General features: G+C 40.9%; 1 protein-coding gene across 2 annotated transcripts in view; it reads left to right on the top strand.

Annotated features, from left to right (window-relative positions):
- The window catches only part of ABCB1 (ATP binding cassette subfamily B member 1), an 86,957-nt gene that overhangs the window by 46,853 nt on the left and 16,409 nt on the right, over positions 1-23,695 (top strand). For both annotated transcript variants that reach the window (XM_073677438.1, XM_073677437.1), the window contains exons 4-10: positions 6,942-7,086; positions 9,719-9,767; positions 15,416-15,607; positions 21,311-21,482; positions 21,569-21,693; positions 21,791-21,962; positions 23,022-23,135. In XM_073677438.1, coding sequence (XP_073533539.1) covers positions 6,942-7,086; positions 9,719-9,767; positions 15,416-15,607; positions 21,311-21,482; positions 21,569-21,693; positions 21,791-21,962; positions 23,022-23,135 — 969 coding nt within the window. The remainder of the gene's footprint in view (positions 1-6,941; positions 7,087-9,718; positions 9,768-15,415; positions 15,608-21,310; positions 21,483-21,568; positions 21,694-21,790; positions 21,963-23,021; positions 23,136-23,695) is intronic.

Here is a 23,695-nt window from a genome sequence, read left to right as displayed (position 1 = left end):
TTTAGACAGAATCCACCTGAAAAAGACGTTATGTGCACATAGCCCATAAAGGTCGTGTTTTTTGTGAGATGAGCTGTAATTTTTTTTAGTGTTAAGAGTTACATTCTTGTTAACTTTTTTATTCATTTAATGGAGAAAAAGAAACAATCACAACATTTTTTCTTTTTTTACGACATTCACGGTCACCATGTGTGTACTGTTGACTGCATTGTAAGGGTTGTTACGATTACAGGGATACCAAATACGTCTGTGTTATTTACCATTTTGTGACATTTATTTTTAAAAAGTGTGTTAAAAGTGTCATTATTGTAATTGTTTTTTAATATTTTTTGAATAATTTTGCAGGAAAAAAAACCTCCTTGACTTTTATTTTACTTCTAATATACGGGTGTATACAGATTTGCTGATATTATAGGGAAAGTACAGTGCTGTGAAAAAGTGTTTGCCCCCCTCCTGATTTCTTATTCTTTCACATGTTTGCCACACTTAAATGTTTCAGATCTCAAAACAAATTTAAAGGGGTATTCCCATCTCCAAGACCCTATCCCAATATGTAGTAGGTGTAATAATAATAATATTAGCAAATACCTCCAATTTGAAATGTAGTATAGAATTTTTGATTCGCTATGTCTCTTTCCTCATGTCCAGGTATTGGAGGACCTTAGGTATCCATGGTTACGTCCACTGATAAAGTGACAGTTAGTTAGCTAGCTGCTAGTGGTCGTAACCATGGATACCTAAGGTCCTGCAATGCCTGCACATGAGGTAAGTGGCATAGCGAATCAAAAATACTATACTACATTTCTAATTGGAGGTATTTGCTAATATTATTATTATTACACCTACTATATATTGGGATAGGATCTTGGAGATGGCAATACCCCTTTAAATATTAGACAAAGATAACACAAGTAAACACAAAATGCAGTTTTTAAATAAAGGTCTTTATCATTAAGGGAAAAAGAAATCCAAAACTACATTGCCCTGTGTGAGAAAGTGATTGCCTCCCCCCCCCCTTAAAACATACATTTACTGGGGTTTATCAAATCTTTGGGAATCTGAGCTCAATTTCCCTAGCCACACACAGGCCTGATTACTGCCACAATTGTTCTCAATCAAGAAATCACTTAAATAAGACCTGACTGACAAAGTAAAGTAGACGAAAAGATCCTCAAAAGCTAGACATCATGCTGCGATCCAAAGAAATTCAGGAATAAATGAGAAACAAAGTAATTGAGATTTCTCAGACAGGAAAAGGTTATAAAGCCATTTCTAAAGATTTGGGACTCCAGCGAACCACAGTGAGACCCATTATCCACAAATGACGAAAACATGGAGCAGTGGTGATCCTTCCCCGGAGTGGCCGGCCAATCAAAATTACCTTGAGCGCAGCGTCAACTCATCCAAGAAGTCACAAAAGATCCCACAACAACATTCAAACAACTGCAAGTCTCACTTGCCTCAGTTAAGGTCAGTGTTCATGACTCCACCATAAGAGAGACTGGATTAAAATGGCATGGATGGCAGAGTTCCAAGACGAAAACCACTGCTGAGCAAAAAGAACATAAAGGCTTGTCTCAATTTTGCCAGAAAACCTCTTGATGATCGCCAAGACTTTTGGTAGAATACTCTGTGGACTCTGTGATCCCATTACATCTGGTGTAGAAGTAACATAGCATTTAAGAAAAGGAACATCATACCAACAGTAAAATATGGTGGTGGTAGTGTGATGGTCTGGGGCTGCTTTGCTGCTTCAGGACCTGGAAGACTTGCTGTGATAAATGGAACCATGAATTCTGCTGTCTACCAAAGAATCTTGAAGGAGAATGTCCGGCCATCTGTTCGTGACAGCAAGTTGAAGCCCACTTGGGTTATGCAGCAGGACAATGATCCAAAACACATCGGCAAGTCCACCTCTGAATGGCTTAATAAAAACAAAATTAAGACTTAGGAGTGGCCTAGTCAAAGTCCTGACCTTAATATAATTGAGATGCTGTGGCATGACCTTAAAAAGGCGGTTCATGTTCGGAAACCCTTCAATGTGGCTGAATTACAACAATTTTGCAAAGATGAGTGGGCCAAAATTCCTCTAGAGCATTGTAAAAGACTCATTGCCAGTTATCGCAAATGCTTGATTGCAGTTGTTGCTGCTAAGGGTGGCCCAACCAGTTATTAGGTTTAGGGGGCAATCATTTTTTCACACAATGCCCTATAGGTTTGGATTTCTTTTTCCCTTAATAATAAAGACTTTCATTCATAGACTGCATTCTGTGTTTACTTGTGTTATCTTTGTCTAATATTTAAATTTGTTTTATGATCTGAAACATTTAAATGTGACAAACATGCAAACGAATAAGAAATCAGAAAGGGGGCAAACACTTTTTCACACCGCTCTATGTCTATTTACCAGTACAATATGCCTGTAAAAAAGAATATAATTTGACTTTTTTACAGATTTAATGGAAAAAACGAAACAATCACAACATTTTTTCTTCTTTACGACATTTACGATTACCGTATGTAAACTGTTGACTACATTATAAGGGTTGTTACGATTACAGGGATGCCAAATATGTCTGTGTAAATTACGCTTTTGTGACATTTATTTTTTAAAAAGTGTGTTGAAAGTGATTATTGTAATTGTTTTTTTAATATTTGTAATAATTTTGTAGGAAAAAACCCTATGTGGCTTTTATTTTACTTCTAATATACAGATGTATAGAGATTTGCTGCTATATAGGGATGTATAGCTATTTACCAGTACAATATGCCTGTAAAGAAGAATATATTTTGGTTCTTTAGAAAAAAATCTTCCTAAATTTACCAGTGCAGCCTGTGGCTCACTGATAAAGCTTCTGCTTGCTGTGCATAAAGAGATGCTGGGGTCCTTCCCCCAATGTCCTGAGTCAGAGCAGGAGAATCTACAATAAGAGAAAGTAGAGTGGCCACAGCAGCATCTGAAAAACCTGCAGTGCTACATGGCCCCCCTCCACCACGGGCCCCTGTGCATGTGACCCAGCCACCTATCTGGTATTTCCACCCCTGCTACAGAGCCTCTCTCGCTTTCTCATGCATTACATGGATTGCTCAATGAGCACCATGTACTGCCTTATTCTTCCTGTGGTGGCGCTGCAGGGAAATTGAACACTTTTTGGCTAGGATCTCCCACAGAATATAGCCGCCCACCGAGGGGGGGGGTCACAGTAGCGGATCCCCTTTGATACTTTAATTTTTTTTAAATCTTTCTAACAAAAAGAGGTTCTTCAAAGCAGACGACCCCTGCAACATTGCCAACATTTTTGGAGATGTTTAAAGCCCTGTCCCTACTGAGAACACACCCACCACTAATATAAACTCCACTCCATTTTGGCCTGGAATCCTACAAAAATCGAGACAACAACATCTGCAAGGAGTTTGTACGTTCTCCTCGTGTTTGCGTGGGTTTCCTCCGGGTTCTCCGGTTTCCTCCCACACTCTAAAGACATACTGATAGGGAGTTTAGATTGTGAGCCCCAATGGGGACAATGTATGTAAAGCGCTGCGGAATATGTTAGCGCTATACAAAAATAAAGATGATTATTATTATTATTAATTGGGAACTATTCCACCTTAGCTCAAAGAGCCATTATGGTGCACTAAAGATAATTTTAATGACTAATTCTGCTCTGCTACAACCCGCACAAATCCTCTAATCTCATCTGTTAACTGTCACATTTCAGATAATCTGTTTACAATTATATAATTGAAAGGTAGATCAAAGATATCATGAAATTTCTCATTAAATATCTAAAAGTCACTCACACTTGTCCTGCGGTTATGATTTGGCTGGTACTTGGGCACATGGTGTATGTTCTCTTCTAGGAAGTCTCGAGTGGCCAAGGCCTAATATCTGATCCAATTAGTTTAATTACCCAAAATGTCCTTTTATCGCTAATGGCTCATGCTTCTTGCATCTCTAATGGACACCCACTGCTAAAAGTCTCTTTCCATTTCCTTAAAAGGGGTTCTCTGGGAATAGAAAAAAAAATAAAGAACCAAAGAAAATGTCATTATAAATAAATTCCTAAATGCTTTCATTTAGAAAATCATAATAGTTTTGTCTTAAAGAGGTAATCGCTATATAATGAAGATGGCTGCCGAATGTTGAGCTTCTTACTGCACATGCTCACAGGCATCAGTACTAACATTCTTATTGCACATGCTCACAGGCATCAGTACTAACATTCCTATTGCACATGCTCACAGGACATGTCCTAACATTCTTACTGCACATGCTCACAGGCATCAGTACTAACATTCTTACTGCACATGCTCACAGGCATCAGTACTAACATTCTTACTGCACATGCTCACAGGCATCAGTACTAACATTCTTTTTGCACATTCTCACAGTCGCCTGTACTAACATTTTTACTGCACATGTTCACAGGACCTGTCCTAACATTCTTACTGCACATGCTCACAGGCACCTGTCTTAACATCATAACTACACATGGTCACATGCACCTGTCCTAACATCATTACTACACATGCTCACAGGCACCTGTCCTAACATTCGTACTGCACATGCTCACAGGCATCTGTACTAACATTCCTACTGCACATGCTCTCAGGACCTGTCCTAACGTTCTTACTGCACATGCTCACAATCACCTGTCCTAACATTCTTACTGCACATGCTCTCAGGACCTGTCCTAACATTCTTACTGCACATGCTCACAATCACCTGTCCTAACATTCTTACTACATGTGCTCTCAGGACCTGTCCTAACATTCTTACTGCACATGCTCACAGGACCTGTTGTAACATTCTTACTGCACATGCTCACAGGCATCTGTACTAACATTCTTACTACATGTGCTCACAGGCACCTGTCCTAACATTCTTACTGCACATGCTCACAGGCATCTGTACTAACATTCTTACTGCACATGCTCACAGGCACCTATCCTAACGTTCTTACTGCACATGCTCACAAGCCCCTGTCCGAACATCATTACTGCACATGCTCACAGGCACCTGTACTAACATTCTTACTGCACATGCTCACAGGCACCTGTACTAACATTCTTATTGCACATGCTCACAGTCGCCTGTACTAAAATTCTTACTGCACATGCTCACAGGACCTATCCTAACATTCTTACTGCACATGCTCACAGGACCTGTCCTAACATTCTTACTGCACATGCTTACAGGCACCTGACCTAACATACTTACTGCACATGCTCACAGGTACCTGTCCTAACATTCTTACTGCACATGCTCACAAGTTCCTGTCCTAACATCATTACTACACATGCTCACAGGCACCTGTCCTAACATTCTTACTGCACATGCTCACAGGCATCTGTACTAACGTTCTTACTCCACATGCTCACATGCACCTATCCTAATGTTCTTACTGCACATGCTCACAAGCACCTGTCCTAACATCATTACTGCACATGCTCACAGGCACCTGTACTAACATTCTTACTGCACATGCTCACAGGCACCTGTACTAACATTCTTATTGCAAATGCTCATAGTCGCCTGTATTAAAATTCTTACTGCACATGCTCACAGGACCTGTCCTAACATTCTTACTGCGCATGCTCACAGAACCTGTTCTAACATTCTTACTGCACATGCTCACAGGCACCTGTACTAACATTCTTATTGCAAATGCTCATAGTCGCCTGTATTAAAATTCTTACTGCACATGCTCACAGGACCTGTCCTAACATTCTTACTGCGCATGCTCACAGGACCTATCCTAACATCATTACTGCACATGCTCACAGGACCTGTTCTAACATTCTTACTGCACATGTTCACAGGCACCTGTACTAACATTCTTACTGCACATGCTCACAGGCACCTGTACTAACATTCTTATTGCAAATGCTCATAGTCGCCTGTATTAAAATTCTTACTGCACATGCTCACAGGACCTATCCTAACATCATTACTGCACATGCTCACAGGACCTATCCTAACATCATTACTGCACATGCTCACAGGACCTGTTCTAACATTCTTACTGCACATGCTCACAGGCACCTGTCCTAACATTCTTACTGCACATGCTTATAAGCACCTATCGTAACATTCTAGGACAGGTTTCTGTCTATTTAACAAGGCAGCGGCCATCTTAATTATACAGCAATTACCTTTCTAGACAAAATGATTGTGATTTTCTAATTTTAATCTATTTAGGAATTTATTTCTATTGACATGTCCTTTTTCGTTATTTTTTTTTCTATTCCCGGAGAACCCCTTTAATCAATCGCATTATAAACTTACAGGGCTAACTTTTTGGAAAAGAATCTAAAAAATTATACTTGTATCTGATAATCACTCATAACAAAATACAGTAGGACCTGAATATTTTAAAGTTTGATTTAATTATTCAGGATTTCATTCATAATTATGCTGGTAGGTAAAAATATACCCAGTAAACAGTATTTCAAGCACAGCCTGATCCCGCTGAATCGCATGGTGTCCTTCAACCAGTCAACAGCCTTGGAAAGTATCACGCGATGCCTATTTTTGTGAAGTGGTGGACTATATGTCACTTGAGAGGGAACACATGAGACAGCACGTAACCCAGTATTTTCTTTTCTACACCCTTTTTGGAGGTATTTTAGTTAATTCAGTTTTATTATTGGGGTATAATACTCATGCATTTTTAAAGACATCTGTCATAAAGGATAATTCTCTTAAAGTCTTTAAAGGGGTTGTCCAGGATTATAAAAACATGTCTGCTTTCTTTCAGAAGCAGCGCCTTGCCTGACCATCTGTTGTGTATAGTATTGCAGCTCAACTCCATTGAAGTAAATGGGGCTGAGCATTATATTAATAATAATACAATATTAACTTGCATTACCAGGACCAAGGTAGTCCGATGTTACTGAAAATCCTTTAAATTCCATTATATATATATTTTTTTTTCTAGTTCCGATATTCTGGAGGAGTAGACAGACTTCTGATGTTGGTAGGGACAATATCAGCGATGGCTCATGGCGCCGGCCTGCCGCTCATGATGCTCGTTTTTGGAGACATGACAGACAGCTTTGTGGACTTTGGGAAAAATATGACCGGTGAGTACATAATCACATGGCTTGCATTAATGACTGTTCAATATTCTATCGTATGCTAAAAAAAACCTATGTACAATGCAGCCCTACAAAACGGAATTGTGGAAAGTGACCTTGTTTTCTATAGGGAAAAGTCAGCATTTTGGTTTTCTAAATTCATGTTCACACATTGCAGATTTTCTTTAGTGCACAATCCGTGCTGAAATCCTTTTTTAAATCCGGAAAGTTTTGATTGGTTGAGGCAACAAGGGTATTGTTTTCTTTATCAGTGGGAGAAGTATTGGTTCTCCTTAAATGGTCACTGTCCTTTCAACAAACTTTGCATAAAACAATAGTACAAGCAAAAATAAGAAACTTTGTAATATATCTTATCAGAGAATTCAACTTCTTTCTCCACTTCTAAGCCATTTCTACCTCCTGCCTCCTGAACTTAACATCTGCTGTGAAAAAATAGCTCTAATCAGTCTTGGCCAAATCAAGATGGACTGCTAGCATTTTGTTGTGTGTGCTGTGAATGGGAGACATCATAGCAGATAGTCTCCACTCTCTAGCTCAGAGACAACTGAAAATTAGAGCTGGAGCCTGCAGAGGTGAAAACATAAGAGAAACGTATGATAAATTACATAATGGCCAGAAATAGTGTTATTCCTCATGTACACGCACATGTCAACCTATTCTGAAAAATTACCTGAAATGTTCAGTACCTTAAGGAGACCGGCTAAGTACGGAGACATCATCTGCTCTACACTAAAGAGGGACAAATACCCCCCACCCCCCGAAACAGGCTTTTTGCAGATGAGTTTCTGTCTTGGCAATTATTCCTTCATTCCTTCTTAAAGGTTAAGACATTGATTTAAAGAGTAGCTACCTCTCCTAAGCGGTACTGGTGAGCTTTTTTCTGAGACCTGTTAGATTATATATTTATCGCCATATATGGATAATATATACCATCATGTATGGATGATATATACACTGCTCAAAAAAATAAAGGGAACACTCAAATAACACATCCTAGATCTGAATGAATGAAATATTCTCATTGAATACTTTGTTCTGTACAAAGTTGAATGTGCTGACAACAAAATCACACAAAAATCATAAATGGAAATCAAATTTATTAACCAATGGAGGCCTGGATTTGGAGTCACCCCCAAAATTAAAGTGGAAAAACACACTACAGGCTGATCCAACTTTGATGTAATGTCCTTAAAACAAGTCAAAATGAGGCTCAGTATTGTGTGTGGCCTCCACGTGCCTGTATGACCTCCCTACAACGCCTGGGCATGCTCCTCATGAGGTTGCGGATGGTCTCCTGTGAGATCTCCTCCCAGACTAAAACATCCGCCAACTCCTGGACAGTCTGTGGTGCAACGTGACGTTGGTGGATGGAGCGAGACATGATGTCCCAGATGTGCTCAATCGGATTCAGGTCTGGGGAACGGGCGGGCCAGTCCATAGCTTCAATGCCTTCATCTTGCAGGAACTGCTGACACACTCCAGCCACATGAGGTTTGGCATTGTCCTGCATTAGGAGGAACCCAGGGCCAACAGGACCAGCATATGGTCTCACAAGGGGTCTGAGGATCTTATCTCGGTACCTAATGGCAGTCAGGCTACCTCTGGCGAGCAGATGGAGGGCTGTGCGGCCCTCCAAAGAAAATGCCACCCCACACCATTACTGACCCACTGCCAAACCGGTCATGCTGAAGGATGTTGCAGGCAGCAGATCGCTCTCCATGGCGTCTCCAGACTCTGTCTCATCTGTCACATGTGCTCAGTGTGAACCTGCTTTCATCTGTGAAGAGCACAGGGCGCCAGTGGCGACTTTGCCAATCCTGGTGTTCTGTGGCAAATGCCAAGTGTCCTGCACGGTGTTGGGCTGTGAGCACAACCCCCATCTGTGGACGTCGGGCCCTCATACCACCCTCATGAAGTCGGTTTCTAACCGTTTGTGCAGACACATGCACACTTGTGGCCTGCTGGAGGTCATTTTGCAGGGCTCTGGCAGTGCTCCTCCTGTTCCTCCTTGCACAAAGGCGGAGGTAGCGGTCCTGCTGCTGGGTTGTTGCCCCCCTATGGCCCCCTCCACATCTCCTGGTGTACTGGCCTGTCTCCTGGTAGCGCCTCCAGCCTCTGGACACTACGCTGACAGACACAGCAAACCTTCTTGCCACAGCTCGCATTGATGTGCCATCCTGGATGAGCTGCACTACCTGAGCAACTTCTGTGGGTTGTAGAGTCCGTCTCATGCTACCACGAGTGTGAAAGCACAACCAACATTCAAAAGTGACCAAAACATCAGCCAGAAAGCATTGGTACTGAGATGTGGTCTGTGGTCTCCACCTGCAGGAACACTCCTTTATTGAGGGTGTCTTGATAATTGCCAATAATTTCCAGCTATTGTCTATTCCATTTGCACAACAGCATGTGAAATTGATTGTCAATCAGTGTTGCTTCCTAAATGGACAGTTTGATTTCACAGAAGTTTGATTTATTTGGAGTTATATTCTGTTGTGTAAGTGTTCCCTTTATTTTTTTGAGCAGTGTAGATATATATATATATATATATATATATATATGTATATATATATATATATAATCATAATAATGTATATTATTTTTTTGTTCTATACAGCTGAAGACATGATAGAAGCATCCAACAAGTTCCAAGACGATATGACAACGTAAGTACAATTTTGTTGACAAAGTTAATAAAAACTTATTATCAACTGATTAAAGGGAACCTGTAAGCTCTCCTAACCTTCTATAAACAGTCATTATGACTAAATATATAAGCCTATTTTTGCTTTACAATAAACTCCTTAATTTGCGACATACTTGTTATATGTGAAAAATAAAGCTTTAAGCCTTGCTTGCATTATGCAGATTAGCCAGGATTAGTTGGATGGAGCATTGATACCCCCAAACTAGTCCAGATTCAGATGTCCCCCTAGGCGCTAATATGGACATCCTGGCAAGTCTCAGAGCATGTGTCACAATGTTCAGCCTCCCTGCTCATGCACAATGAAGCCAGGTGTAGGCTCCCTAGCTTCATCAACACACTGTTTGAGACCATATAGGCAAATTGTTGCTCGCATGCACCGTGATTTTGCCTTGCCGCTGTACTGGATGTCAATCATACCAAGGGGGCTGGCTTACAATATCTGTGGCTGGACTAGTTAGGGCTAATAAACACTCCATACAAGAGTCATCTGCCATCTTCATGAACTGATTTCAAACATCTCCATAAGAGAGTCAGTAGACCACAAAACACACTACATAGTCAGTCGATCCCAACCACGTTGGCCAAAATTGGCAGGTTACCCCAGCAATCCCCCAGCAATCAGCTTTAATCTGTGGAGAAACCTGGTAGTAGGTGAACCACCACAGGACAGACTAAGCATTACACAGTGGCCTCAGCGATGACCAACACATGACCGTGTGGCCACCGATCAGCTACAGTGGACATGCCATCCCCAACAGAAGAGCGTAAAAGGAGACTGGTAGGGTACAGGACAGCGCTACGGAGAAGTCGTGGGAGACTAGTAGGCAGGTATAGATTTGTTTTTATTTTGAGACTACACAGGACCCTGTAAAAAAAAGGGGGTGGCCAAATCCCTAATAGGGAATATATGGGTATCCTAAATGTACTGCAAAGATCCCTTTCTTATATCATTGGTTTCGTTTTGGGATGAAGTTTAAAAAAAATATCTGAGGCGAGGGAATTGCTTTCTGACAAATCCATTTACAGGACTGTGATTGCTAAGCAATGAGTTTATAGTAACCACATATGATTCAGTTCATAGTAACCAGACATTATTTAGTCCTTAGTAACCAGAACCGATTCAGTCCTTAGTAACCAGAAATGATTTAGTCCATAGCAACCGGACATGATTCAGTCCATAGTAACCAGACTTTATTGAGTCCATAGTAACCAGAACCGATTTGGCCCATAGCAATCGGACATGATTTAGTCCATAGTAACCAGACATAATTTAGTCCATAGTAACCAGACATGATTTAGTCCATAGTAACCAGACATGGTTTAGTCCATAGCAACCGGACATGATTCAGTCCATAGTAACCAGACATGGTTTAGTCCATAGCAACCGGACATGATTTAGTCCATAGTAACCAGACATGATTTAGTCCATAGTAACCAGACATGATTTAGTCCATAGTAACCAGACATGATTTAGTCCATAGTAACCAGACTTTATTGAGCCAATAGTAACCAGAACTGATTCGGCACATGGTAACCAGACATAATTCAGTCCATTGCAACCAGACATTATTGAAGTCATAGTAACTGGACATGATTCAGTTCATAGTAACTGTAATGTATGCTAGGGCTACAGAGGCAAACACAAAGCTTGCAGTTTTGGTAGGCAACATACAGTAACCTCAGATGGTTGTCAGTGGTGTGCACAGTGACCGAACATGGCCGCAACTTGGAAATGACACGCGACCTGTTTTTTCTTTTTATAACTAAATTAAAGAAGAGTCCTTCCAATGTTTTGGTTTGGGTAACTTATCTGATAATTGATGTTGTGCAGCTAGTTAGCGTCTTGCCGACACTGGGAGCTGTAGTTTTACAAGAACTGGAGAGCAAACTGTTAGCAATCACCGTCCTATAAAGATTATAAAATAACCCAGCGCAGACTGGTGGACTTATTACAAATTCATAAAATACAGTGAATTCAGTGGTATTCGGAGGGCTGGGGTCACTATAGGAGGTGCAGACGTCTCCTTCCTTATCAGCTCCAGAAGACTTCCTCCCATTCTTCCTTAGTGTTTATTTTGAGTTTTCAATGTGATGGAGTCGTAGGTACAAATCTTGAGTCTATCCTTCCGTGCTCATTCCCCAATTATTGCAACTCGGGTGGTGCTATTCACACTAGATTTATGGGAATTGATTAATACTTTACAAATTGTCCAAATTTTACTGATAATAAATTAAATACAATTTAAGAACTATATTTAAAAAAAGTGGTTTTTACATATATATACATTTATGTTTCTAATCATACTGCTTTCTGGCAGTGAAAAAAAAATTGCGTTTGCATTCAAGAATTGAAAGCCTAATCATGTCTAACTGGAAAAGGTATATGGCTGATAAGGCTGAGTTCACACGTAATATCATGGTGCGGCATCAGTGTGGCCGAAAATTGTGTCAGCGCGTGGTTTCCCACCAAATGAGTGTGATTTTACAACCGTTGGTTATGCTAGGTTCAGGCAAGCGCATCTTCCTTTTTGTTATTCGTATTATATCTGGTTTTATACACTATTAATTAAAACATTTTACAAAGCCATTACATTTTTCTATGTTAATAATTGCAATGGACCCATTAAAAACAGATGCAGTACAAATGGTGACCATGTGGCATCCATTTAGTTTATAGGCGAGTCTGATCCGAAAAACTATGCTGTGATCTTTCTTTCTGTACTAGCTCAGTCACTCCTATTGGCCTGTGTGTGGCATGTTTGGCACAGGGACAACATACGGACCAAAAATATATCTAAACAAGACCTTAAAGAGGTTGTTCAGGATTTTTTATTTTACGATGTGCCTGAAAACCAACAGACAGGTAGTTGCAAACTGCCTGCCTGTTGTACCCGCGTTGGCTCAGAGCGGTGACCACTGCTGCTGTCGGCGATTTAGCTGCTTCAAGTCAGCAGAGCAGCTCTTCTTCTTCAAAGCTGTTCTGTTGACAGGGTGTGACTGCTGGCATCACGCTGATTCACAGCTGGCTTCCTGCAGTTAGGCAGCAGGGAGCCAGCTGTCAGTCAGCATGAAGTTGGCAGTCAAGTCCAACCCACAGAGCAAAACGGAAAAGAAGCCGCTGCTCTGTCGACATGACGTCAGCGGAGGAAGCCGATTTGCCGGTAGGTGCAGTCGTGACCACTCTGTGCCGGCACAGATCGGCGCCGGGTACAACAGACAAGTAGCTAGCAACTTGTGCCTGCTAGTTATTAAGCACATTGTAAATAGTCCCTTTAATGACCCTCCGGTTTTGCAGGTAAAAACTAACGTTTAACTTCAACACTGTGCACCCCTGAACAATAAATGTGAAAACCTTACTGATTTGCACTTAAACCACATTCAGCCATGGTTTTTTTTGCAGCACTGTTGTCATTACCATGAATTTACCCTTTTTCACAGCTATGATTCTGTTCCATCTGCCATTTATAGTACCCGCATCTTCTTTTGTACAAATGGGGACTTTGATCCCCCACAAGCTCCATGACCCAGGTTCGTCCGGTACTTCTGCACCCCCCATAGCGATGCCTTTGTCAGCAGGACATGATCAAGACTCATAGGTCAGCACAGTTACCTTGCACCAGTTTTCTGTCCAGTCTCATGGAGTCTCATGTGACCTCAGGGGTATATGCTCCCCTAAATGTAGGAGGTCATTACAGTAGATGGACTAAGTCTTCGTGTCCTTCAAAGGGTATCGCATAACTAGTTCTTGGAATTCAGATAAAAATGTTTCTTTCTTGTGTTTATCAGCTTCTCGAGGTGTGGTTATACTGTATGTCATGGTGCAAAGTCCGAATATTACAGGTTATCTATTAACAATAAGTTATTTCCACAATACATCTATATCTGATTAGTTGTCTTCACTGTATGCAGAGATGGGCAGAACAAACTGAGTAACAAGGTGATAAAAGCAAAGACAAAGGTCACTGCTAAGTATGATTCCTTGCATAGTAGTAAAACTTTGGCTCTTTATTTAAAGGGATCTTTCATTATGACTAACATAATGGCATCCATAATATACCCCGATAGGGTCACTCTACTGTGTGCAGCTGCCCTCTTTAAATACCCCAACATTTAGACATGAGGAATGAAATTACTGGCACCTTTAGTAATGGAGAATATCAGGTAACGGCAGTATATTATATAAACTGATTAATATAATGTAGGCTTCCCCTAAGATGTCAAGTACTAACCCTAAGGAGGTGAAGTCAATGGGTATTTATATGAGGCAAGTCATATTATTTATTCTAGCTCTTACAGATACTGTCGTTATTGCAGATATTCTTTAAAGGGATTTTCCTACCAAAATCATTATAGGTATTCCCGTAGGATATATATTTGCCAGTGGCGGTGTACCTATGGGTTAATCACAGTAACAGGGGCCTCTGTTTGTTGCCACGTAGCCTGAATTTATATGCATTCTCCATTAGTGGGTCTCAATATATAGGCTAATCCAGCATTTTGTCATATACCGACACCTATTCTTTCTTGCCCATATTTATTTCAGTATATAGATGTGATATTCAGATCTGTAAATACACGTTATTTCCCTCTCATTGACGGTCCTCATAACTTACAAAAATGTACCTTACATGGTATAAGCTCTAAATGAAACTCCCTTTAAAGAGGACCTACAGTCCTTGCAGAAAATGTGTGTAAATGCCGCTGTTCTCCTGAATCCGGAAATGTTTTTCTTTTGTTCCTGCTCCTCTCCATTCTTGAGATATGGGGCAATTTTCCCTGTATATAAATCAAGTCTTTTTAGCCAACAGGGAGTGGTTCTCATGAAGATGCCCACAGAGTACACTTGAGGACCACACCCACTTGTTTAACAAGACTAGATTCATGTAAAGGGAAAAGAGGTCTGTATCTCAGGAATGGAGAGGAGCAGAAACAAAAGAAAAACATCGCCGGATTCAGGAGAACAGCGGCATTTACACCAGGTAAAAAAAATTACAAAATTATGGCAAGTGACAGGTCCACTTTAAGTTTGTCCACTGAACAAAATGCTTTTAGTACAGTATGACAAGTCAAAATTAAAGGGGTATTCTGGATAGAGAAATTATTTTTTAACTCTCGATATATGTATTGCTCTGAATATCCTAAAAATAACCCAGCCTCACGCGAGTACAATTTACCTAAATTAATCACCCCAATTAACACCTCTCTGTTACTAAATCACAAGCCAATTGGACGTGCTCACCATGAATCCCATCACAGGCCTAACCCCTCTTCCTACTACAAGTCCCATAATTCCATGCTATACAGGACTATGTGAAAGGGCTCTGCACATTCGTCAGTACTGTAGAGTTCATATTTACAAAGCCTCTTAAATAGTGAACAGGGTACTGTGAATGCTCGACCACCAATTGTGAAAAGTCTACAGGTCGGAACTAATTGAAATAAAACCACTGGCAGGGAGGACTGGTAAGATATTTTAGAAGAGAACGGCTTTTAGAACAGTAAGTTGGAAAGTTGTACAACTTTTAGAATGTAATACAAAAACAATAACTTGATGTAACCAGAATCATCGTTGTACATAGTGTTGACCATTATCCTTTCCTGATGCAGGTATGCCTATTATTATTCGGGGTTAGGATTTGGAGTGCTTCTTGCCGGCTATATCCAAGTTGCATTTTGGACCTTGGCTGCCGCCCGGCAAATCAAGAAAATAAGAAAGAATTTCTTCCATGCGGTGCTGAGGCAGGAAATCAGTTGGTTTGACATCAATGACGCTGGAGAACTGAACACCAGGCTGACTGAGTGAGTACTCACTGACACTATATACTCAGATTTTACATAGTGTTATTGTATGGCTCCAAAAGTGCCACCTTGGAGGATAGGGTATGGCCTGGGTCACCCCTGAGTAATTATCAAGGGGTAAAACTACTCAGGGCTCTACTTTTTGTTATCCAAGGACTTGTCACTAACTTTCCCCCAAAGACGACCACTCCAAACTAGAAAATAATTCTACTATTATGGGATTATAATCTTCATTCAGGAAGAGAATAGGAAGAGAAATTCTAGAAGTGGATATTGACCTATGCCACGTGCCAGAGCCAGACCAGAATCTTCTCCAAAATGAAAAGATCTCCATTTGCAAGCAGCTGGTTTGGGGTTTTTGTCCCTCATCAATGAAAAGTGGGAGTTGGAGAAAGCCATTGATATCTTTCTTGGCCTTTTTATTAAGGAGGCTGTCAAGTCGGTAGAATGAGACTTATAGACCAGGCTTTGCTTCCTTGTAAAAGTTAGGCAAATAGCCTCCTCATTGAGGGAGCATTTCCTGGCCTATAAGTCTCCCTGTGCCATAGATGTCAAACTCAAATACACAGAGGACCAAAATAAAAAAACTTGGACAAAGTCGCAGGCCAAACTTGATATCTACTAAAAAAATAGTCTACAATTGAGGAAGTTTTTCCTTATCATCAGATATAATGATGAACCTTTTCATATAGAAACAAACCTAAATGGGGTTTCCACACAAACCAAGTACATTTTATTTAATAGATATAAGAATAAAATAAACGCATAATCACAAATGGGGCATACTGGAATATAATAATATGTTATGTAAGGCCAGTAAAAAGATATGGCCCAAGGGCCGAATTTATATATCTAATAACAAAAGGACAAAAACCTTAGATTAATAAATAATGTAAATAAATTATGATGCCAACAAAAGTGCCCCCAAACACAGTATGATGCCCCCACAGTGAATTCCTCCACAGTACCCCCCAAATGCATGGTAAAATGACCCTACTGTACCCCCGCCAGCAAAGTATGGTGACCCAACTGTGTTCCCCACACAGCCCCCCGCACAGTATAATGGGCCACACATAGTCCTCCGTACAGTATAATGGGCCCCACATAGTCCTACATACAGTATAATGGCCCCACATAATCCTCCAAACATAATAATGGCCCCACATAGTCCTCCATATGGAATAATGGGCCCCACATAGTCCTCCATACGGAATAATGGGCCCCACATAGTCCTCCATATAGTATAATAGGCCCCACATAGTCCTCCATACAGTATAATGGGCCATACATAGTCCTCCATACAGTACAGTATAATGTATAATGGATGAGTAGATTGTACTTCCTAAGGAAGTTAAGGTCTTTTAATGTGTGTGGCAAAATGCTTGAGGTGTTCTACCAATCCATTGTGGCTAGTGCCACCTTTGCGGCAATAATTTGCTGGGGTAACAGTGTGCGTGTTGCTGACGCCAACAAGCTCAACAAACTTATAAAGAAGGCTAGCGCGACGGTGGGCCTACAGCTTGGGACTTTTGAAGAGGTGGTAGAGGATAGGATTAAGAAGAAGTGCAGAGCTATAATGGGCAACAACACACACCCGCTTTATGAACTGTTTGCGAAACAGAAGAGCACATTCAGCAATCGCCTAATACAACTAAGGTGTAAAAAGGAAAAATACAGGAGATCGTTTGTTCCAACAGCTATGGGGGTGTTTAACAAATGTCTGAAAAGCAATGTCTAAAGCATTCCAAATGTTATGTTATCATATGTGTCATGTTCGAGATCTGTGTTCTGCTGCTGTGATACCGCAATTTCCTCCGGGATAAATAAAGTATATCTTATCTTATCTTATCTTATCGTATAATGGGCCATACTTAGTCCTCCATACGGAATAATGGGCCACACATAGTCCTCCATATAGTATAATGGGCCGGCCCCACATAGTCCTCCATACAGTATAATGGGCCATACATAGTCCTCCATACAGTTTAATGGGCCATACATAGTCCTCCATACAGAATAATGGGCCCACATAGTCCTACAAACAGTATAATGGGTCCCACATAGTCCTCTATACAGTATAATGGGTCCCACATAGTCCTCGATACAGCATAATGGCCCCACATAGTGCTCCTACAGTATAATGGGCCACACATAGTCCTCCATGCAGTATAATAGGCCACACATAGTCCTCCATACAGTATAATGTCCACACATAGTCCTCCATACAGTATAATGGGCCACACATAGTGCTCCATACAGTATAATGGCCCCACATAGTCTTCCATACAGAATAATGGCCCCACGTAGTCCTCCATACAGTATAATGGGCCCCACATAGTCCTCCATACAGTATAATGGGCCCCACATAGTCCTCCATACAGTATAATGGGCCACATATAGTCCTCCATACAGTATAATGGGCCCCACATAGTCCTCCATACAGTATAATGGGCCCCACATAGTCCTCCATACAGTATAATGGGCCCCAGATAGTCCTCCATACAGAATAATGGGCACCACATAGTCCTCCAAACAGAATAATGGGGGGGAGGGTGCTGGCAAATATAATCACAATGCAGGCCAGATTTGGTCCCCGGGCCAGAGTTTGACACGTGTGCCCTATGCTGACTTGGCCCCCCAGAGCCTCTTCTTATTATGTTACATGCATAGGGATCAAGGAAGCTGAGAAATTGTAATTTGTTTGCCAAATTGGTTTTCCTACCAAAGGGTAAAAAAATCTAAAGAATACAAGGAAATTAACAACAGGAACTTCAATAAACAACACCCCACATTTCAGCTTCCTGGATCTTGTGGGTGTAACATGGTTAGAAGAAAGTGCGATGTTGGACTTCTTGCAGCCAGACATCCAGAACATTATTTTCATTTTTTGTGAATTCATACAGGGAAGGCATGCAGGAATCCACTGATTGCTGAGGATTTATTATTTTTTAGGATATTTTTTATGTTACAGTGGGTACGGAAAGTATTCAGACCTCTTTAAATTTTTCACTCTTTGTTTCATTGCAGCCATTTGGTAAATTCTAAAAAGTTCATTTTTTTTCTCATTAAAGTACACTCTGCACCCCATCTTGACTGAAAAAACCCCCAGAAATGTAGAAATTTTTGCAAATTTATTAAAAAAGAAAAACTGAAATATCACATGGTCATAAGTATTCAGACATAATCCTTAAATGGAAAAAGTTTGAGACCACCAGAAGTCTTCCTAGACCTGGCCGTCCAGCCAAACTGAGCAATCGTGGGAGAAGAGCCTTGGTGAGAGAGGTAAAGAAGAACCCCAAGATCACTGTGGCTGAGCTCCAGGGATGCAGTAGGGAGATGGAAGAAAGTTTCACAAAGTCAATTATCACTGCAGCCCTTCACCAGTTGGGCCTTTATGGCAGAGTGGCCCGATGGAAGCCTCTCCTCAGTGCAAGACATATGAAAGCCGGCATAGAGTTTGCTCAAAAACACATGAAGGACTCCCAGACTATAAAAAACAAGATTCTCTGGTCTGATGAGACTAAGATAGAACTTTTTGGTGATAATTCTAAGCGGTATGTGTGGAAAAAAACAGGCACTGCTCATCACCTGCCCAATACAATCCCAACAGTGAAACATGGTGGTGGCAGCATCATGCTATGGGGGTGTTTTTCAGCTGCAGGGACAGGACGACTGGTTGCAATTGAAGGAAACATGAATGCGGCCAAGTACAGAGATATCCTGGATGAAAACCTCTTCCAGAGTGCTCTGGACCTCAGACTTGGCTGAAGGTTCACCTTCCAACAAGACAATGACCCTAAGCACACAGCTAAAATAACAAAGGAGCGGCTTCAGAACAACTCTGTGACCATTCTTCACTGGCCCAGCCAGAGCCCTGACCTAAACCCAATTGAGCATCTCTGGATAGACCTGAAAATGGCTGTCCACCAACGTTCACCATCCAACCTGACGGAACTGGAGAGGATCTGCAAGGAGGAATGGCAGAGGATCCCCAAATCCAGGTGTGAAAAACTTGTTGCATCATTCCCAAGAAGACTCATGGCTGTACTAGCTCAAAAGGGTGCTTCTACTCAATACTGAGCAAAGGGTCTGAATACTTATGACCATGTGATATTTCAGTTTTTCTTTTTTAATAAATTTGCGAAAATTTCTACATTTCTGTTTTTTTCAGTCAAGATGGGGCGCAGAGTGTACTTTAATGAGAAAAAAAATGAACTTTTTATAATTTATCAAATGTCTGCAATGAAACAAAGAGTGAAAAATTGAAAGGGTCTGAATACTTTCCGTACCCACTGTATGTTCTTTTTATGGTCTGTGTTGTTGTTACATCTTATTGTTCTGAATTACCTGATAACCTGCTTGGTTTCTGTGGAGACTTTGGAAGATATAATTATATCTGAAATAGATCTAATCTGTTTACTGACTAGACAGTGGAAGAGGGAAAAAGAGAAACACAGACAACAGGGTGTCCTTATAAAGAATGTAAAACCTTCAAATCTTAAAAAGAAATTGAAATAAATAAACATAAAAAAATGAAAAAAAAAACAACCATAAAGTATAATTAATCAATAATAATGATAATAATAATTACTGTTATTATTATTAAAGGTGTTTTCCCATGTTTAAAATTAATTGGATACACCATCAGTGTACCTGTCTCTGGAGAAAGGAGATTTCGGCCATATGAAGCTCATGATGACCCTTGTGAAAATAAAGCAAATTTAAAAAAGGGTATTGTATTGATCTGGAGTGAAAAGTATCTGTTGGTCTTTCTCCCAAATGGCGAAAGTCTAGTATTGGTGGGTGAGATAAGGATTTCTAAAATTCGAGGAAGAGCATGACACACCACCCTTGAAGCAGACTTTATAACCGGAGAACCAGTTGGGTAGCTTGAGTTTGTGAGCCCTAATTTTCAACAGGGGTCCTAACTATCACATGTTTTTAATAGTTCTGATTTCCATATATGGACCAAAGGTACCTATTGGGCCTCTCTAGGCTTCAGGGCCCTGGTGCCACCTACTACAGTTACACCCCATAATGCTCGAGAGAGTGAAGGAAGTGTGAGAGTTTTGTTACTTGCTGGAGAGAGAGGATAAGGTAGTGGCACAACCTGCCAAATTCCCCTTTTATTAGCTCTCCATTAACCTTGTTTAGGGGAGACCTTGCTTTAGTTTTCATGAGGAACAAGGATAGCATCACCCTCTGTCGTCCGTAACCTTTTGACTTGGATGCCTCTCTATGGTATGTACACCCTTAATTGTAGGTTAACCCTTGGGCAGGCTTTCCATGTTATCCAAAGGTACCCTTTGGGCCTCTCTAGGCTTCATGGCCCAGGTGCTACCTACTATAGTTACATCACAGAAGGCTCAAGAGAGTGAAGGAAGTGTGATAATGTTGTTACTTGCTGGAGAGAGAGGGTAAGGTAGTGGCACAACCTGCCAAATTTCCCTTTTATTAGCACTCCATATCCTTTGTTTAGGCGATACCTTGCTTTAGTTTTCATGAAGAACAAGGATGGCATCACCCTGTGAGGGCCCGTAACCTTCTGCCTTTTGCCTTTCTATGGTATATGTACCCTAATTCTATGTTATTCCTTGGGAAGGCTTTCCATGGTATTGTTGGTACGAGTGAAGATGTCTTCTCTATCCCTTCAACATTACAGCTAGGTCTGTTTTGAATTTTCCTTTCTTTTTTTTATTTCAGTGATGTCCAAAAAATCAACGAAGGCATTGGAGATAAGATCGCCATGCTGGTCCAATCCTTGGCTACTTTTTTGACCGGATTTATCATTGGCTTTGTTAAGGGTTGGAAGCTGACCCTGGTCATATTAGCAATCAGCCCCGTAATGGGACTTTCAGCAGCTATTTGGGCAAAGGTAATAAAAAAAACCCACAGCTTCTAGTTCTTCCCTATAAAATGTCAATAGTTGAGGTCAATTTAAATCTTACCATTTATTCACAGATATTGTCAGCATTTACTAACAAGGAGCTGACGGCATATGCCAAAGCTGGAGCCGTGGCTGAGGAAGTGCTCGCCGCTATCAGGACTGTTATAGCCTTTGGCGGACAAGATAAGGAAATTAAGAGGTAGAGCTCTCTTCTTATAATACTGTTTTAGGCCGGGAATAGACAGTGACCATCACAGCATCAGTGATTGACTTGTTTAACCCTTTTGTGTACCCAGGTATGAAAAGAATCTAGAGGAGGCCAAAAAGATAGGGATCAGGAAGGCAATCACGGCTAACGTCTCAATAGGATTTGCGTTTTTAATGATATACGCATCCTATTCATTGGCATTTTGGTATGGTACCACCCTGATCATAGAAGGACAGTACACTATTGGGAGCGTGCTGACCGTGAGTACAGATGTCTATGAATTCTCCTTCTAAAAAAAAATTATAGAGAATATTGATTTACTATGGCCACATTTATAGAAAGATGGCTAGGATGTAAAGCGCCTTTGTTAACATCTGGAAGCAGTCGCAGTTGGGGTTTTGTCAATGTCTAGGAGGTGTTAATTTGATTGTCAGATTTAGAAAACCCATTTGCAAATCACCTATATTCATAATCAAAACTGGGTACCAATTTCCCAAAAATTTCAGGTTTGCTAAAATAATCAAGATTCGATTGAGCAGTGACCATGTTGGAAGAATCTTTGAGTGCTGAGAAGAGGGTTAAAAATAATAAAAGATTATACTAACCTGTGGGAGGGCCACCCCAACCATCCAGGTCCTCTGCTCTGAATCAGTATTTGGATCAGTTCTCAATCCAGATCTTACGATTAGCCCTCATGTGGGGCGCAATTTAGCCCTCATGTGGGGCGCAATTTAGTGACGCCTGAAGATCTGAACCAAAGACCGATCTGATGACCAATACAAATCGAGCAGAGGACCAGGATGAGATCGGCAGTTGGAAGACATGTGAGGACCACCCTTTATTTTGATTTTGGATATGGAGAGGTAAATGTCTTTTCAAGACAGATTTTATTCGGAGCGAATTTTATTCAGGCCACATTGAGAGTACAGGTCAATTTGAGCAAATGAATTTTGAGGGATTTTCTTATCTCTACTTGTCTACAATCCAGAATGGAGCATAGGTATGAAAAGCATTCCCTAGTCTGGAGTACCTGGCTCCTTTGAGGACACTTTGCACAGACAGTTCATATTTAATTTCCCCTGTGACGGCGTTATAGAAGAATTGAACACTTTCTGATGGTTTCCCCAGCAGATTGCATCTGATTACTGGGGACTCCAGAAGAAGGACTCCCTCCGATCCTGTGATCAACTTATCATATTAGGACCCTTCTACAAAAAAGATTGTCAAAACTAGACAGCCCCCTGTAAATTAACTTTTAATTTATATCTATCAGTGTCATGACGGACTATTGAGATGTCTTTCTTTTATGACTCTCTTAGGTATTCTTTTCTGTCATTATCGGAGCTTTTGCCGTTGGACAAACATCCCCCAATATTGAAGCATTTTCCAACGCCCGGGGGGCCGCATATGCAGTATTTAACATTATCGACAATGTAAGACTTTTTTTTTGTAGATTCTTTTTATTTGCAGGAATCTTTACTGTTTGTGACTATGTGTATAGAACTTTTTATGAAATATGGGGGAGGTACATGGAGCGGTCACAAGTTTTTTTGACTTCTGACCACTAATAGCGTCGTCTATGCCGCTCTCCAGTGTGGCTAGACTCGCTGTCTCAGCATAGGTGTCTCCTGGCCTTCTTGGTCTTTGGGCCAAATGGGTCAACTGACTTCTAGCTTCTTTTTGCAGGCTTTGGATTTGTGAGCAAATGTTGAGTAGAGGAGCAGTTGGGAGGGAGGAGGGAGATGCAGCTGAAGCTCTGTGAAACTCAATATTGGATTTACATCGCAGACCTCTGTAGGTACAGATTGTCCAGTGCTGTAGACTCAAATAATTCACAACCTAAAGGGGTTATCCAACGTGTCTCACTTATGTGAGAGGTGCTGCTGTTATGTCACCAGTATAGACCTACATTGTCTGTATACGCACAGGTCTACATTGCCTGTCGGTAAAGCCTGCCTTGCTAGAGGTGCCTGTTATTTGCTCTGCCTGCTTT

The sequence above is a fragment of the Phyllobates terribilis genome, unplaced genomic scaffold (assembly GCF_046119375.1).
Source record: "Phyllobates terribilis strain yellow unplaced genomic scaffold, ASM4611937v1 Scaffold_4__5_contigs__length_816908805, whole genome shotgun sequence".
Classification (NCBI taxonomy): domain Eukaryota; kingdom Metazoa; phylum Chordata; class Amphibia; order Anura; family Dendrobatidae; genus Phyllobates; species Phyllobates terribilis.
Note: the sequence above shows the minus strand (reverse complement) of the source record. Positions and strands in the feature narration are given on the sequence as shown.